Below are 18,783 nucleotides of genomic sequence, written 5' to 3' on the forward strand. Positions count from 1 at the left end.
GCTGTGCAGTTTGAGGGGGATGGATGGTGCTAGGTTGTTGTACAGTTGGGAGAGGGGGCTGAACTGGATGCTTCAGAGTGGATGGGAACTGATTATTGTTAGTTTTGGTGATTCTGCACCTTTGTGCTACCTCTATATTTTCATTCCTTTCTCTATCTATCCCTCTATCATTCAGTATTCATTGTGTTCTCTATTATTTTGCCTTTGTGGCTACTTTGCTTACCTTTGTTTACAAAACTTCGGACAGTAGTGCAGAGTCCAATGCTTCCTATTCTCTAGTTACTCACATTGGACTCTAGGTACTGTATACCTGTCATACTCTCTAATAATACAGTTACTCACATTGGACTCTAGTTCCAGTCCCTGATTGCTCTCAGCAAGTGGCTAGACACTTCCTTCAAGCTTTGTTCTTAATAGTACCAGATCTTCGAAATAATCTCCTCTCAGTCTTGTATTTAACTCGTCAAAGTGGTTTCAATGTCACCATTTCGTCTCATTCCATGTCCTTTATGCGTGACAACACTCTCTTGTTCACTGCAACTATCAATGACAACAATGCAGCATTCCTTGATGGATCTACTGCTGCTTGTGTTGAACTGGGACATTTCACTGTGACTATACCACTTGATTTGACGCTCTGGCATCGCAGATTGGCTCATCACCATCATGCTGATGTCAAGAGACTGATACAGAGAGATCTGGTCACTGGGCTTACACTGGACTCGAAGGCTGCTCCTGATCCTGTGTGTGAACCGTGCTTGTCTGGCAAGATGCATGCCAATCCATTCCCCTCATCTGATACTCGCTCTGCTCATCCTTTGAACCTCATCCACTCTGATGTTCACCAAGTCTCTTCCCCCACATTCTCTGGTTATCGCTACTGGGTCACCTTCATTGACGATCACAGTCGATTCCGTGTTGTTGTGCCTCTCAAGGCCAAGTCAGATGTCTTTGATGCTTTCAAGAGATTCAAGGCTTATGCTGAGACTCAATTGGAGCGCAAAATCAAGGCTCTGCGTGATGACAAAGGGGGAGAGTACATGTCCAAGGAATTTGAGCAATTCACAGATGACCATGGGATTGTGAGACATCATACCACCAGGAATCGTCCTCAGCAGAACGGTGTGGCAGAGCGAGCAAACAGACTTCTGACTGAGCGTATCACTGCCATGTTATCAGAGTCTGGATTGCCTAATAGCTTTTGGGGTGAATGTCTGTCCGCTTTGGTGCATGTCTGGAACAGGTGTCCCACTGATGCAGTGGCCCATGCCACTCCCTTTGAGCTGTGGTATGGACGCAAGCCTGACATGTCTCACCTTCGCGTTTGGGGCTGTACTGCCTATGTGCATGTACAAAAGGACAAGAGGGGCGTCTTTGGCTCTCATATGGAGAAATGTGTGTTCATTGGTTACCCTGAGGGGTACAAGGGATGGAAGTTCTACAATCCTACCACCAAGCGCACTGTTATCTCTGAGAGAGCTGATTTTGATGAGCGCTACTTCCCTGGCTTGAAGAGGTCTTCTGACAATGTCCCACCTCCACCTCCACCTCCTACTCCACCTGCGCTATCCATGCCATTGGGCCTGATTGAGGATGTGCCTGCACGAGGTCCAGGGGGAGATATGGGCCCACCAGCTGCGCTTCAGCAGCCTCAGCCATTGCCTGACAATGGGCCTCATTTGGACCTTGATCCAGAACCTCCTGTAAATCAGCCTCCTGTACTCCCAGACCAACCTCTTCATCGTTCACCATCTCCTGATATGCCTCTTGCTCTCAGACGTCCTGTTAGGGCTAAGAAACCACCTGGAGAGTGGTGGGTTCAACACAGAGAACCCACTCCTGCCATTGACAGTGACAGTGATTCTGAGGCAGATGGTGATCAAATGGCCCACTTTGGTGATTCTGCTGAACCTAGGTCGTTTGCAGACGCTATGAGGCGCCCAGATGCTGACAAGTGGAGAGAGGCAGCCATGGAAGAGCTCCAAGCTCATGAGCGCAATGGTACTTGGTCACTAGTGGAACTACCTCCTGGAGTCAAGGCTATTGGTGGCAAGTGGGTCTTCAAGATCAAGCGCAACTCAGATGGCACTGTTGAGCGCTACAAGGCCAGATATGTGGCCAAAGGTTATAACCAGCGCCCTGGCTTTGATTTCCTCGAAATATTTGCACCCACTGTCCATATATCGTCCATCAGAGTTGTCCTTGCCATTGCAGCCATCCACAACCTCCATTTGCGCTCCATTGACATTTCCCATGCATTCCTCAATGGAGTCATGGATGTCAAGGTCTACATGCACCAGCCAGAGGGATTCCATCAGGGTCCTCGCAATCTTGTTTGCCAGTTGGACAAGGCCATCTATGGGACAAAGCAGGGAGGCAGAATGTGGAACCAGAAGATGCACACTGCTTGAAAAACTCGGATTCAAGCGTACTTATTCAGACTCTGCCATCTATGTCTTTAACAGAGCTGATGTGCGCATTATCCTGCCTGTCTTTGTTGATGACATGACACTGGCATCCACTTCTACTTCTGCACTTGACCAAGCTGTCAAGGATCTCTCCCAGCACTTCAAGCTTCGTGATCTTGGCCCTACTTCCTACCTACTTGGCATATCCTGTTAGTTTTGGTGATTCTGCACCTTTGTGCTACCTCTATATTTTCATTCCTTTCTCTATCTATTCCTCTACCATTCAGTATTGATTGTGTTCTCTATTATTCCGCCTTTGTGGCTGCTTTGTTTACCTTTGTTTACAAAACATCGGACAGTACTGCAGAGTCCAATGCTTCCTATTCTCTAGTTACTCACATTGGACTCTAGGTACTGTATACCTGTCATACTCTCTAATAATATAGTTACTCACATTGGACTCTAGTTCCAGTCCCTGATTGCTCTCAGCAAGTGGCTAGACACTTCCTTCAAGCTTTGTTCTTAATATTTCCTAAGTGAGTTAAAGGTCCTCGGCTCAATGTACCAGCATAAAAATCATACTTGTCTGCCAAAAAATGAAGTGCTTGGTGGGCATTGGGAGCTGTGGTTATGTGTTGTCCAAATACTCGGTAGCATCCAAAAAGGTGGAGAATGGTAATAATGTATAGGAGTCTATAAAATGTCTGGTTTTAATACTTGTCTTTAAGTTGGCACTTTATTTTATAAATTTCTACCCTGGCATATAGGTAATTGCTGTACTTATAAAAGGATATAGAAAGTTAGGTGCCCACCTAGAAAACTATTTGTGTGTGTGGTCTGAGATCATCAGGATTATAGGATGGTCCAAGTGCAGGTGGGGCTATTCCTGAGCCAGCTGGGGAGAGACCATTGGGATTCCAGGATTTTCCCAACATATGTGGGGCTATTCTCAAGTCAATTGGGGAGGAATCATTGGTATTATGGGATGGTCCCAACACAGCTGAGAATGGACCATCGACATGTTGTGATGTTCCCTGTACAGGTGGGGCTATTCCCAAGTCAGCTGGGGAGAGACTGTCAGTATTGTGGGATGGTCACAGCACATGTGGGGGCTATTCCTGAGTCAGATGGGGATGGACTATCAGGATTCTGGATGGTTCCAACATAACTGGGTATAGACCATCAGGATGCTGGTGGTCCCATAACTGTCTTACAATAGTTCATGGAGATCAACCAAGTTTGAAAGTCACACTACAGAAATATATGGTACTATGTGAGAATATATTCAACACACATTTAACACTAGGACACTGTAAGCTTACAGCTTTATGTCTGTCATGGCATCACTAGACCCTGAAACTGAACTTATTTGAGGTGACAGTCACATCAATTTTGAACCAACAAACTTTGATGTGTAACAATTTGTGATTAAGTAAGGGTTCTTGCTGCTGTTGTCAGTGTCTCTGGTAGCCAATGGCTTCTACATTAGTTTGTCACATGCCACAATGACTGATGAACCTATGAGCTTAGGGTTATATTGTGTAACAATAAAAACACCTTGAACCTAAGGTTGTAAGTGTATAGTACTTCAGATGTGCCCCAGGAAATTCTGTTTAAATATTGGCAGAATATTGCATTGAATACTGAAACAGCCTGTGGAGCATCTAGTATACTATTTGGGGAGTTTCTATGGGACATCCTATAGAGCATCCCACAGACACTACAACAATTCTGTCTACCATTTAGGGCATGCAAAACCCAATCATCTCATTCAAAATATATTCTTAAAACCTACATAATTTTGTTTGGTTAGTTCATTATGAATTGGTAACCTTATTTCAGACTACAATGACTAACTTTTCATATATAACAAAGGGATGAGATAATAGCCACAAGCAAAAATTAAGCCTATAGTATATATATATATTAGTACCCTTCCTCCAGTGTCTGCCATAGAATGTGGCTTTAAAATGTGCCTGTGCCACAGCATAGACAAATTTCACTAATTGCAACTTTGCTGCAGGTCAGGCACCTTACAAACTCATGTTATGGTGAAACAACCTACAGCCACACAAAGCCAAGCAAGTAAAACTAATGGAAAAAATGTACTTCTACACAACTTCCATGTGGCTTTGAGGACCAACATCCCTTTTTTCTTAGAGCTCATAACTTGGTAAAAAAACCTCAACCTATGAGGGTATAACAGCCACTATGCCACACAGTCCCAAAACCTGAGTTATAATTATTCAATAGTACATTAGCATGTGAAAATTATCTTGTCCAACAGGTGACATTTTTATATTTTGAAATAAACACATCATCAATAAATATCAGTGAAAATATAATATTTCTAAATAATTGCTGATATTTTCTAGCAGGCTCTATATAATTCAAAAGCCCCACCTGGTCTTACTGTTTTCCTGATGCATTGCTTTCACAAGAGTTTCTTATATGTTGGAACCCGTGAGAGTGATTTTTATTTTGGTTTAATGACCCAGGGCTCCTCTGGGAATAGTTATTTTTGTTGGTGGACCCACCTTGGTGTAAGGACCATTTTATTATTTTCTTATCTTCGCTATGTCTTGGTTCTCGAACGCTTTTCCCGTTACACCTCTGGCTCTAGGGCTAGAGGTATCATTTGCCGTTTTACTTCTCATAGCCCTCACAGGCTTTCTTAACCATCGCTACCATTTTATATCACAGATCAGAGAATGGGTATCGCTCCCAGCCAGCCAGCACACGGAGTAAGGATTGGTAGTAGGCATCTCGCCAACCAGCTCCAAGCCTCAGTAAAGCCTGGTTATACTAATAACACCTTATTCAGGATCGTATCTCATTATGAGGATATGGTTCCTGAACACGCGTGACAATCCTCTATTATTAGTACAAGTCTCTCACCTGCTGATTAATCAAGTTAAAAGTCGTACGATAGTTGTTCTCCCTTTTTCTTATTGGTTGATTGATTCCTCAGGCCACTTTTCATATATTCTCCTTTTGGTCTGAGGAACGAACAGTTCACTATATAAAGCCTTACCTATTCATGTATGGCTCCTTAGTTTTCTATTGCTGAATTTACCCGCTTTACTCCTCAACGGAAACCTTTGAAGCTTACCTCTCAAAGTCCTCTACTCGCTATATTTACTAGTGTCTGTCGACCTCAAGCTCATTGAACCCTTTACTCCCTGCAAGTGCAGAAGGAGACAGGTTTCGTTTTTGTTATAGTTTATCGTTGCCTCACACTTGGTGCATAGCATAGAGCTCCATGGCTCTACCAACTCGTCGTACTTCCTCAGCTGCTAGGGCCAGGTTCTCGCTTCTTGTATTCTGCAAGTAGATCTGTTCTGTAATGCGGGGGTTCACATTGCGCTCCAGCAGTTCTACTGCATGTTCATTGCCAAGCCCTCCTTGGATGGAGAGGGCCAGGAACCGGGTAACATAATCATCTGTCTTCATGTTTCCTTGTTTGAAGGAACAGATTTGTTGGCAAGCCCAGTCACGCTCAGCCTGTGGTTTGAAATATTTTTCAATCTCAAGGTTGCCCAGGTAGGCCACACACCCGCAGTGTAGCACTCCTGAAGTTTTACTTGGGCGTATTGACCCACTACAGGTCCCTTTAGTTGAGATAGCACTACAGTTGCTACCTCAAAATCATCGGCAAATGCATCCCAGTTTGCCTTGACCCAAATTTGGAGCTTGATCCACCATTCAGCAAATTGCGCTCTGTTTCCTTCAAAGGCGCCGCTGTCATGCACCAAAGTTGATTGGTAGCATGGACAGGTGTCAATAACAAAGCGAATATTCAAAAAGACTCGCCTTTGCGCCACACAGGCACAGTGCCACGTGGAATAGTAATTAATATTGCCCTTTTTGAACTTGTGGCTGATCAGCACCACCTCTATTAGGCAATCCAGTCACGCTCACCTTTGCTTTTCCATCCGGTACTTTCCGCGTTTCGGCATTTTGGCAAATTTTCGCGTTGCCACTGGCTACACATTGCATTGCGCCCTCGCTTTTGTTGTTTCCCTTACTCCCCTTCCTTTGCCTAGCCCCACCATGGGCCCCTTCCTCTCCTTTTTATTCTCACCTGACGGTCGTTTCTGGGTCCCCATTCTAATCCACTTGTTTGTCACCTCCACCCTCCTCCTCCTCATCTTATTTGCACCCCCACCATTTCTGATGTCACCACTTCCTATCCGCTTCCGTCGCCGATCCGTTGACTACCACGTGCCACTGCTGATATCAGCAAAGCCCCGGTGGCCGGTTCAAATAGGGCAACAGGTCCATCTTTATGACGTCGATCTACCATCATATACTATCAAAACACCGGTCGCTCGTCTTGCCTGGTTGGAGCGTGGGTGGGTAATTTTTGAGCTGGAGAAGGTTCATCCCCTTGCGTCGCCCATGTTCATCGCGGTCCCATTCACTTGGGTACACTTATCTTTTGTCCATCGTCTTCACTACAGCTACACCTACCACACGCTGCCTGGGACTCACTTGTTCCAAATTGGGACTACTCCTCTCCCTCCCTCATTTGACCAGGTGGTCCAACACAACCAGTCCATTGGTAAGGCCATGGAACTGTCGGATTTGGACTAGGTGGTGGACCGGTGGCTCCAGTTTCTTTTTCTTCAGCAGAACATTCATTTACAGTGTGATTATTTTTGATTTTTGAATCATTTTTATGGACACATATTTTTTAGAATGCCTGACTGACAATAAAGGAACTGTGTTGATACTGATAGTGTTTTGCCTTGCCCTTTTTTTACTGCATCTTCCCATGACATCATGATTTTCCTGCTCTTTTTTTGCTATTGGACTTTACTTTATGGCTGTACAAACCTGTGACATTACTCACAGCATTTATTGTTCTATCCCTTTCTTTTCCTTTTTTTGACAATCTTATCCTGTACTACCTATGCAGGATTTGTCAGCGTACATTCCTTCCTTCATGTTCTTTCTCATTCTTTTTGCACAGCTATACTGTGCATAGCCTACTTTTCTTTTACTATATAAACCCCTGTATTTTACCTTGTAAAAAAAACAAGAACTTGAATCCAGACTTCTACTCTAATATCAAGTTCACTACTCACTACTACTTGTGATTCAGTGTGGTCACAACACTTCCCACTGCTACCACTGTCAACTGCTGTCATCGTCACTCGTCACTTTTGAAAGTGATTGTCATCCCTTTTGATTAGCATCCTTCTGAGCACTACAGTCTGTGTGTCAGGAGCCTGCTATCACTGGGAACTTTGTCACCTCATCATATTGTCGTTCTCAAACCTACCTTGTGGTACGATTAGCAAGGTAGTGCTCGTCTATACTCGTCACAAAGCCCCTATCCTTCTATAAATTCAACTATCCCTCCTCCTCAAAACCCACACTCATACACCTCTGGGTTTTACTTTGAAGGATCTTTATACGTACCACCCCACGAACAACCAGACCACTCCACTGTTCTAGGAGGCAAAGCCCATAAACAAGTTCCGTGGAATCTGGGAGGATTGTGTGTTAGTTTGTTTTGTGTGTGGTTTTCTAACTGCAGTTCTCATCATCGACACCGCGGTCAGCGACAACTTCAATTTTCTTGTTAAATTTCTGTTAGATTATACTCTGAAATACCAATACTCCATAGGATAACACCTCTGATTTGTAAGCCAGCCCAGTATGCAGCAGCTATTCTGTATAAGACGTCCGTGGTTGCATGTCATGTTTAAGATCCTACAGTGTATAACCTTGGCTATATAGCTCAAATAGTAGAGCAGCTGGCATGTATCCAGAAGGTTCCAGGTTCAATCCCTGGTCTGGTCAATATCCAATTTTATCAATTTCTTCTCAGCCGAGGGGGCTGCTGCAGTGGGGTTTGCCTGTAGCTCGGCAAGTTGCATGGTCAGTGCCAAAATCTGTGCACGCATATTGTGCAACAAAGTGTTGACATCAGGTTGGCTTTGCAATGACATGTCAACTTGTTCTCTTGTAAAGTAAAATAAAAAATAGTAACTGGGGGTCACCGCTTGCTATCTGCGGATCTGTCTCTTCCCAGCTGAGTATCAGATCTCAATCTCCAAATACCCACACCATAGTATTTGAAAGGTATATAAAAAGTATTGTAATAAACCCTGGTATGAACAGTTGTCAGGGGGTGGTCCGCTTGTTAAGCTGTCAACCCTTCTTCAACTGGCGGAGGCAAGTGCCTGGCCTGGTCAGAGGAAAACAAAGAAGAAGTTTGTATGTAATTTCTAATTAACAGTGGTTCCACACCAACTGTTGAGCTAAAATACTCCCCTTAACACTGGGGGCCGTGTATCAATAATTGTTTCTTCTCCCAGAGCACTACAGGGTCATCGCTAGGAGCGCAACCTTCTGCTATATGGGATATTCCCAAACAATAACCCCTTAACCCTGGGGACTGGGTTTGCACAAAGTGCGAGAGAGTAGTAAGAGCAAGTCCTAATGTAACAACCAAGAGTTTGTATACTCTGGCGCACAACTTCAGACAAAGCTGTAAAGGTAGTGAGGGGAGTGGTTACCCTTAGAATAGGACCAAGTTAGTTGTTGGTAAACAACAGGAGGACTCGCTGAGGAGTCTCCTGGATCTATTGCATATTTATATTACTACAGGTTATTTGTACATGTGTACTATACAGTTGATGCGGGCAGTGGCTGATGATGTCATGGGGCATAGCCTGTGTAATCAGCTCCACTGCATGAGAGATTTGTAGCTATAAATAAAGAAAAGCAGCACAACACGAGAAAAGGGGAGTTTTAACAAAGAAAAGTGCCGCATGATACAGTGTGTGAAAACTATAGAAGAAAGTTAAAGAGGAGAATGAAAGTTGAAGGTCCAAAAATTGTGTTATCATAACACCTTGAGTGCAATATGCAGGTCAAAGAGGATTATGCCTGGAATTCAAGTGTATTTGTATGGCTAGCAGATGGACGAACAAGGACAGCACCTCAACTGTGATGCAATAAGGAACACGAGTACTTGACAAATGAACAGTCATGTCTACGGGGAAATGCCCCAGGCTCCTTTATCGTTGCTTGGCCACCAGGTAACAGGGGGCGGACTACCAGTTAAGCCCAGACTGTTATCTGCATGGGGTAGGAGGTGATATCTAGAGCGGGAAGGTTTGCAGGAGGATAGAAAAATGATAAAAAGGGTTAGGTTGGCTTGTGAATAACCCTGAGCACAATGGTAGCATCAACATATGGACAAAAAAGTCAAAAAAACACTTAACAGCGGAAACACTGCCAGGTGGTTAGGGAAGTTGATGTATCATGGCGTTAAGGGAAGAAACAAAAGAAACACAAAAAACTGCTGAGAACGGGGTACAGAAAAAAGATGTGAAACGAGATCACTTAGCAGCAAAAAATTGGTAGGTCATATGAGAAATAGGGAGGATGGGATGAGGTAACCCTGTGCCAAGACGGTGTAGCATGCATGTGTTGGATTACAACAGGAGTGGTGGGAAACAGGTGGTGGCGCACATATTGGAGTATAAATTGCCAGTGGAGTAAATATTACAAATACAGATAGTGGTCATGGTAATTGTGAGTGAGATCACATAGTCTCTGCAGTGAGGTTGTTTGAAGCAGAAACTGAGTAAGTGGCTGAAAGTTGGGACTAAAAATACTCAAATATAACATCAGTTAAAAAAGCTTGCCTTAAGTTTTAGCTGAGAGCTATATAAGAAAGGTATAACAGCTAAAACAAAGGGATACCATATTTGTAAAAGTTCTACATTTGTACATTGTCTGACATCACAGGGTAACTTTAATCTAGAAACACCATGTCTTTATTAAAAGTCTATGCGTTGCTAATGTACACCTTTTGAGTGAATATCAAGGCAAATGCTATGAACAACTCCAAGGTCTTGCTATGGGTGTTGCTTGCAGTCCAGATATAGCCAATATATATGGAGCTTACTATGAGGAACATTGTTTCCCTAATGAGAAAATACCCTTTCATTGAAGGCTCATAGATGATGTCTTATGTGTGGTATACACTGACTCTGCGGACAAAGCCCTAAGTATTGCCACCACAATTAAAATCAAAGACGTCACTCTAGAATGGGCAGTGTCGGAGTTTTACACTCCATTTTTGGATATGCTGGTTTATATTGATCCTCTATCTGGCAAAATAGAGCATAACCTTATCAAAAGGCACTGAACCATCACAAAAGACTTCCATGGATATCTTATCATCCGAAAGATGTGAAAGAAGGCACATTTATTGGTGAGATCTCCCGCCTCGCTATGTTAAGCAGTATGAAAAAGTCATACTGTGAAGCCCTTGTAGATCTTCTTTATCTATATTTGGGGTGTGGCTATCCAGAGGTGGTGCTCAATACTTGGTTACAAGATAATATCCAAACATGTTGGAATAACAAATTATTGGATAAACCTGACATAGAACGGGACATGTTTGTCCTCAAAACCGAGTTTAACCCTTCATAGAATGCCTTTAATATCAAGGATCTTGGTAAGATCATTACAGATACTTGGTCTGAAATTCTGGTAGTACACCACAGAGCCAACCACCAGCAACAGTGGCGCAATCATCAACAATGTGATGCCCTTCAGGCTCGCGGTTTGTGTGAGATAGATCACATGATACTTGATAGGCTAGATGCAGGCAATGTCTGCGTTTTAGTTCCCATTGAACCCGGGGAAGCTGCCTATTACCAGTTTCCAGGAGAGTTTGGTGTTGCCTTATCTCCTGATCATCCGCAATATTGGGTCAAACATTATGTTAAATGGCCCGGCACTCCTAGTGAGCGTTCGGTTGATTGGGTATTCCGTGTTTGAAATCCCTTATCTAACAGCCCGTTGCTGGAACACCAACTTATCTGTTAGTTTTGGTGATTCTGCACCTTTGTGCTATCTATATATTTTCATTCCTTTCTCTATCTATTTCTCTATCATTTAGTATTGATTGTGTTTTCTATTATTTTGCTTTTGTCGCTGCTTTGTTTACCTTTGTTTACAAAACATCGGACAGTACTGCAGAGTCCAATGCTTCCTATTCTCTAGTTACTCACATTGGACTCTAGGTACTGTATACCTGTCATACTCTCTAATAATATAGTTACTCACATTGGACTCTAGTTCCAGTCCCTGATTGCTCTCAGCAAGTGGTTAGACACTTCCCTTAAGCTTTGTTCTTAATATTGTCTTCAATGTAATTCATGCTGGTCTCTATAATAGAGAATTCCTAGTTTCCAGAAAATGAACAAAAAATTTGTTCGATCTAGCAGCCATGTGGAGGAAATCCATTTCTAACAAAGAATACAAACAGCAGACAATGATCTGCTTTTTGCCCTTGAACAAATGGATCACAATAAGGAAACTTATGAATACATTACAGGTTGACAGTATTATAATTTGCTGATCAACGGAAGCAAACCCAAACCTTAATGTTAACGCTAACTCTAACCAAATGATGTGTACATAAGCCTTATTAAGCAACCCCTAGCCTTATAAGGCTAACCAGCGTATCTGCTCTGACAGGTTAACTTAGATTAACTGGTCACGTGATTATGATATCACACTATTGTCTACCTAACAGCAAACCACATGTTTAACACATGGTTGGGATAACCGGTCTGGACCTTGGTCTGGAACCTGCTTGTATGTTATAGCCCGGGACCTATGCCCTCCGGACCTTTACAATGAATAATATCATCCTGCTTACATAGGGGGATACATGACCAAACATTATTATTGTCCTCCCCGGACGTTTATGTGGGAATAACCACAATCCCTAATTGTTATCTTATCAATTCAGGGGGGGATGACATGCTCATGGGACCTTATCATTTATCTCTGATTGGCCACTCCCACACTGTTGTTATGACCAATAGGATCTTCTTTGGAATTGTCTTTGTTTTTAAGAATAACACGGGCCAACTCCCACGCTGTCATCAGATTGCCTCGGCATTAGAATACATCAGGAAAAATGGGGGTAGCTATATAGAGCTCTATAGCACTATAAGTACCCATAAAGCTGTTATAGTGGTCAAACCTGTTATAGAACCTCTGCCATCTATAAAGCCTCATATAGCTCTATAAATGCTCTTATAGATGTTGGAAATTGTTGTGTGGCTGTTTAAAAAAAATTAACACAGACAGGATTTGAACTCTCAACCTGCTAATCAGCTCTTGGGTGACTAAGCAACCTACAGCCACACATCACATTTATCCACTACACCATGAGAACTTATAAATTGTATTATACAGGTGTTATATATTGACCTTTCATGGACTGAGATTATTTTTTTACTCATTATCACTACTTATATTTGGATAAATCATTATTCTTATTTTGTGAGTATCAGGGATACATACTACTATTTCACTAATACAGGCTACATAATTAATTAATACTGGATGATTTATTAGCCCTTTTAAGCACCTTGAACTATATTATAACTATGACTCTTAAAGCTATAGGAGCTATGTGGGCTGCTATAGGCTATAAGAGCATTTATAGTATCTTGCCTATAATAATATACTTGACTCCAAACACTTTTGGCCTCTTTCTATTATTAAACAAGTTTATTAGATTAATCCAGAGTTTGAGGGAATTATAGATACTTCTCCCCTCGGTTAAAATTTTGCCTACTACTGTGCTATAAGAGCTATAAGAGCTATGATTGCACTGATAGTACTATAGTTTCTATGAATGCATTTATATATATAGGTGGTGGCTATATAGCAAAAGAGTTTTTCCTGATGCAATAAGGGGCGCAATCATTGGCTGATAAGCAATGATAACATATGCTACCCGATCTGGGTGCGGGTCCAGAAATCCGGAAACTGATGTCCTCTCCCACAGAGTAGGGACCCGGTGGATGGGTAAGCCGGCCCGGCCCGAGCATCACATGAAACTACCTCGAGAATAGCTCAAGTGCTTCACGCACTGCCGCACTGCACTGCTTGCCAGTTTGCTATAAAAATGAGGAGACTCTGACCAACTGAAGAGCATCTTGCAAAATTACCTAGCCCTCCCCTCTCAGTGGGGGGTAATCTTGGTCAAAATTGCTACCTCTTCTTCTTGACAGCTACCACCACCTCGCAACCTTTGGCCGCATGGTGGCCTCTTAACCTTAAATCTGATCTACTATAGTTATTTCTGCAAAATGAAAGAACGTCAAGGATATTATTAAATCCTTCAAGATGGCCTTGGTGGGAAAATGGGGAGAGAACCTTGTCTGAAGTGTACAATTGGAAGACTTATTGTTGATGCCAATCAAGGCCAAAGTGGGATGCAATATAGCGCAGTTATGTAACTCCCCTCCTTGAACATTTCATAATGGCATACTTGCAAACTCAGTTGCACAAACTCTAAGGCCCCCAGTAATAATAACAAGGGCAGACATGATCCATCTAACCTCCTTAAAAGCCTTCAACAGGTTCCTTGCCAGGGAAGCATTCCAGAACAATGCATTATTTTTCATATACACAAAATGCAATGCCCTGTCAGCATTTGACAGAAGCCAGGTAATATAACTGGAATGCATGCTCATGAATGGGTTTCAAGGGTCTTCTATAAAGCAACATCCCGTTGAGTTGTTCCGGACATTGTCTGCCACCTCACCCAAGTCAAAATTGTACAGAGACACAGGGGGTTTTTCACCAAAGAAAATGTCCTTAGCTACAATGTCCCAATATTACTGGTGCAAAGTATTGACCAAATGTTAAGTCAGACAATTTTACTATGTCTCCGTGGAACGATAGCTTGAGGCTGAGAGTGTGGGTGAAGACTGCGCTGGGCGTATTTTCTTCTGAGCCTCTGATGGTTTGTAACGGTCCTGCAATGTTGAAATTATTAAGAACGAAGCTTGAAGGAAGTGTCTAGCCACTTGCTGAGAGCAATCAGGGACTGGAACTAGAGTCCAATGTGAGTAACTATATTATTAGAGAGTATGACAGGTATACAGTACCTAGAGTCCAATGTGAGTAACTAGAGAATAGGAAGCATTAGACTCTGCAGTACTGTCCAAAGTTTTGTAAACAAAGATAAACAAAGGAGCCACGAAGGCAAAATAATAGAGAACACAATCAATAGTGAATGATAGAAGAATAGATAGAGAAAGGAATAAAAATATAGAGGTAGCACAAAGGTGCAGAATCACCAAAACTAATAATAAATTGCGCGATCCATTGGGTGACCTCTGATGCATATAGGAAACTTCCATCTGCCTTGGTGCTAACAAGGACCAAGAAACAATTCAACGGAGAAAAATATTTATCAGAATTGACGTCAACTTGAGTATGGCGCCACAGTGCAAGATTGACTTGATGGATGCATCGCCAGACAAAGTCTTTAGAAGCTCCATCGCAGAGTGCTTTATCCAAGTGTTGCAAGGTAGATTTCTGTACCTCAGTAAATATTTACTAATATGTATGCTTCTATCCGATGACACAGCGCACAAAGGACAGCAAAGCTTGGCTGTAGTTTGAGCCATATTGTCCGATGGTTGCAGACTATAGCTGCAAAAACAGCTGGTGGACGCCCAACCCTCATACAATCAGCACCAGGGAGCATTTAATAATCATGCAACTCACTTGCCAACTGATGCAAGGAGCCTTGGTATACCAAAGGACGCATGCTTTCCTATGACAGGCTGAGAGTCTTTAAGGTATTGGACTACATGCTGCCGTAGAGAGTGCAAGTGCTTGTTGTCAGCATTAAACTGCCTGACCATGTCCTGAATATCAGCAGGAAATAACCCCTCCACATGCTTAACCCATCCTTTCTTCTTGTTCAAAATGCTGAGGTCATGAAAGTTGGACAATGCTGAAAAAGGTTGATTGTGATAATCAAAAGAGACAGTACCAAGACAGGATGCGACATGAGGGATTTCCAGGCTGCTGCTTTGCGCCTGTTGAGGGTCAACCCTGAACCAGCGCTTATGTTGACCCGAGGTAAAGTGTTGTGCATAATTGCAAAAAGGCAGTGGGATTGACTCCCCTTTGGCGTAGGAACAAGGAGATTTGAATGCGTGATAATGGGAAACTAGGGCATGTTCAGTCTTGTAACCACAACCGCATTTATTGCAAAAGAAATATGGGACCAGAGTTGTTTTTAGGCCAAATACGGGCATTGCAGCTCCCATAGGCCCTAGATACTGGATTTGGTGCAGATTGACCAACACATATTCCTCTTTGAGCTCCTCTAAAATGTCTTCTGGGAAGTCAAAGCGTGGAAAGTCATGTCTGATATGAGAAATTAAGGTGTAATGCTGCGGAGAAACAGCAAAACAGCAGGAGGTGCAAATCAATATTCTGAATCATTTGTTTATCACAATTGCACACAACAGAAAGTTAAACTTCTCACGTTGTATCACCGTGTTATTGTCTGCCACCAAAACACATACAAATCTGCCATGTCCTAGAACGGATTACCATGCACGTATCTGGGGCTTAAAAAGGAAGTATACCTTCACCAGGTGCGACTGCGTTGCCAATGCAACCTTACAAGACAGGGGTTATTATTATGGCATGAGATCAAAGTGTTAGTGACGTTGAATGCTATCATACCTTGCTGCACCCTATTGCTCAAACATATTATCTCGTCACTTGCGTTGTTGGAAGATGAAAGATCAGGGCACTCTGCTTGGCCTCCCCCATTGACTAAATATTAAGAACAAAGTTTAAAGGAAGTGTCTAACCACTTGCTGAGAGCTATCAGGGACTGGAAACTAGAGTCCAATGTGAGTAACTATATTATTAGAGAGTTTGACAGGTATACAGTACCTAGAGTCCAATGTGAGTAACTAGAGAATAGGAAGCATTGGACTCTGCAGTACTGTCCAAAGTTTTGTAAACAAAGGTAAACAAAGTAGCCACGAAGGCAAAATAATAGAGAACACATTTAATACTGAATAGTAGAAGAATAGATAGAGAAAGGAATGAAGATATAGGGGTGGCACAAGGGTGCAGGATCACCAAAACTAACATAAGTACCCTAAGACAAATGTAGTGTTCATAATGGAGTGGGCTGTTCCCATATTTAAGTGGGCTATTTGCATATTCAAGTAGGTTTCCCCATATATAAGCGAGCTATTCCTATTTTTAATATGGGCTGTTCCCATACTTAAGTAGGCTGCTTCCATGTTTAAATGGGCTATTCCCATACATATTTAAGTGGGCTTTTCCAATCTCTGAAATGGGCTGTTCCCATATTTGAGGAGGCTATTCCCATACCTAAGTGGACTTTTCCCAATTAAAATGGTCTGTCCCTATACATAAGTAGGCATAACCCATGTTAACAACATAAGCTCTATCTATATCTAAGTAGATTTTTTGTATTTTAATATAGGGTGTCCCCACTTTAGAATAATCTATTCCCATTGATTTGTTAGGTATTAACTACTATCATCAGACCCTTTATATATTACATTTTTATTTTTGCTTTTTGTATATTGCTGGACCATAAGGAGTGTGGAAAAGCAAAGTAGACTAGATTGAGATTATTATGATCTGTTCACAGTAGCATGCTTTGTAATTAACATTCTATTTATTAGTATCAATGCATGTAAAGTTAGCAGACACATTAATCATAATATTTAAATCAGTATATTAATTCAAAAGAATAATGTAAATAATATAATCTATTTAGGCTATATATCACATAATTTTTTCTCTTGATGTTAATTTATAACATGGGAATAGCCAACTTAAACATAAGAACAGCCCACTTAAACACAGGATCAGCCCATATTGAAAATGGGAATAGCTCACTTTGATATAAAAAAAGCTTACTAAACAGCGGGAAAACCCCACTCAGACGTGGGAATAGCCCATACTGAAATAAACAAGAACCACTTCATAATATGGATAGCCCTTACTAAAATAACAAAACCCTGCTTTCAAAGTTAAAACAGTCTATATTGTAATACAATTAGAAGGGCTAGCTTATATTTGAAAAATATATATGGGAAGTACTTATGATACTACACTGTGATATTAATCCTGCCAAACTATACTCATCTATTACTTTTTCCTTTCTTACTATCTTTTCCTTTGTCACACCAAATTCTACTTTCCAATTACTCTTTTGAATATTCTGTTACTTTTACTTTTCTCATTATTTTTCCCTTCTTTCCACCAAACTACACTTCTCTATCACTTTTGCCTTCCTACTACCCTAAATTCTCCTCTTAAGGAACAAGTAACAAAGGTGCTTTAAATAATTATGCAATATAAAATACATTAGGACTAAAAATGACCTCAGTAGCAAGATGTTTCCAGCTCTACACAATGCTTACACCCTACTTACTTTGTCAATGAGGCCTCCATGGAGACTTTTTTTTCACAGGGCGCTCCAGAAGCAAAATTGTGGCAACCATGGTAAGGAATGTCCTAAAGCAAAACAGGTCAGGGTGTGTTGGGTTTACTAAAATGACTTACAAAAGGCACTTCAAGAGTGCTATTTAAGTTAATTGCAGCAATTTTGATCTTCTTTGATAATTAATTGCTGCTTCAGTGAAGGTGGTGTCCCTGCAAAATCTTTATCCTCAGAGACCCATTTTCTCTAAGGCAGAAATGTCAGTTGAATACCTAAATACAGAAAAAATGAATCATGGCTTACCATTGCCTAAAGGTCAGCCTGACCTGTTTGTGATTTTTAGAAGGTTAAATTTAGGTAAAAGTGCAAGAATAAATACTGGTTAGCTGAGCAGATTGCAAAGGGTTTTCTGCATGTATTGAGCGGGGGGGGTGGGAGGAAGCTGGAAGGAGCAAGGGAAAGTTGTAGTTTTATAGTAAATTGTATTTGGAAGGTCCAAACACAAGGACATCAAAATAACTCACTCAGACTTGTCAGCAACAAATCACATGGTAGAAATTAGCACAAATATGGCATAATACTTTGCCTTGATCATTCAAATAAATGGTAATAATAACTTGCTTGGAAATAACTTTAGCCCTTGATGCCGGAATCAACGCATAAATTTTGAATGACATCCAAACCAGAAAAAGCATTAAAAAAGATACAAACACATGATAATTCTTCATCTTGTCTTCACTCTGAGGAGCTCCTTGCAGTAGTGAGTGTCCACAAAATATGTCAACTGCCAAGGCCAACATTATTTAGCCCTACAATAATTGTAGTACAAAACAGTTGTTATGTGCTGGCAGAGAAGTATTTGGATGTGATCACTGTAAAACAAGAAAACTTCAGTGTAGCAAATCTTTGTATGGAAGAGCGGATGTGGGCAACCATTCTCTTTGTTGATGGCGGTATTTAGCCATGCTGACTGTGCCGTTTCTGCAGCCATCAGACCTAGTGGTTGTTGAGTGACCCTCAAAACTACACCTTTAAGGGTGAAAAAAAGGATATGTGAAGACAATAATCAGGATAAAG

At 41.7% G+C, this 18,783-nt stretch overlaps 2 protein-coding genes across 2 annotated transcripts; one reads left to right on the forward strand and one right to left on the reverse strand.

Moving 5' to 3' along the window:
* Positions 1–446: 446 nt before the first annotated feature.
* SERLADRAFT_338893 (uncharacterized protein) lies at positions 447–902 on the forward strand (the record flags this gene model as incomplete). The annotated part of the gene is made up of 1 exon (XM_007318102.1): positions 447–902. A coding segment is annotated over one exon (456 nt), but the record flags the coding sequence as incomplete, so codon positions are not given.
* A 4,740-nt stretch (positions 903–5,642) lies between these two features.
* On the reverse strand, positions 5,643–15,121 carry SERLADRAFT_437775 (uncharacterized protein; the record flags this gene model as incomplete). Its single annotated transcript, XM_007318103.1, has 3 exons — positions 5,643–5,912; positions 5,993–6,149; positions 14,982–15,121. The coding sequence occupies 3 exons, from the start codon at positions 15,119–15,121 to the stop codon at positions 5,643–5,645; spliced, it is 567 nt and encodes a 188-aa protein (XP_007318165.1).
* Between the last annotated feature and the right edge of the window lie 3,662 nt (positions 15,122–18,783).

Source organism: Serpula lacrymans, assembly GCF_000218685.1.
Source record: "Serpula lacrymans var. lacrymans S7.9 unplaced genomic scaffold SERLAscaffold_6, whole genome shotgun sequence".
NCBI classification, from domain to species: Eukaryota; Fungi; Basidiomycota; class Agaricomycetes; order Boletales; family Serpulaceae; genus Serpula; species Serpula lacrymans.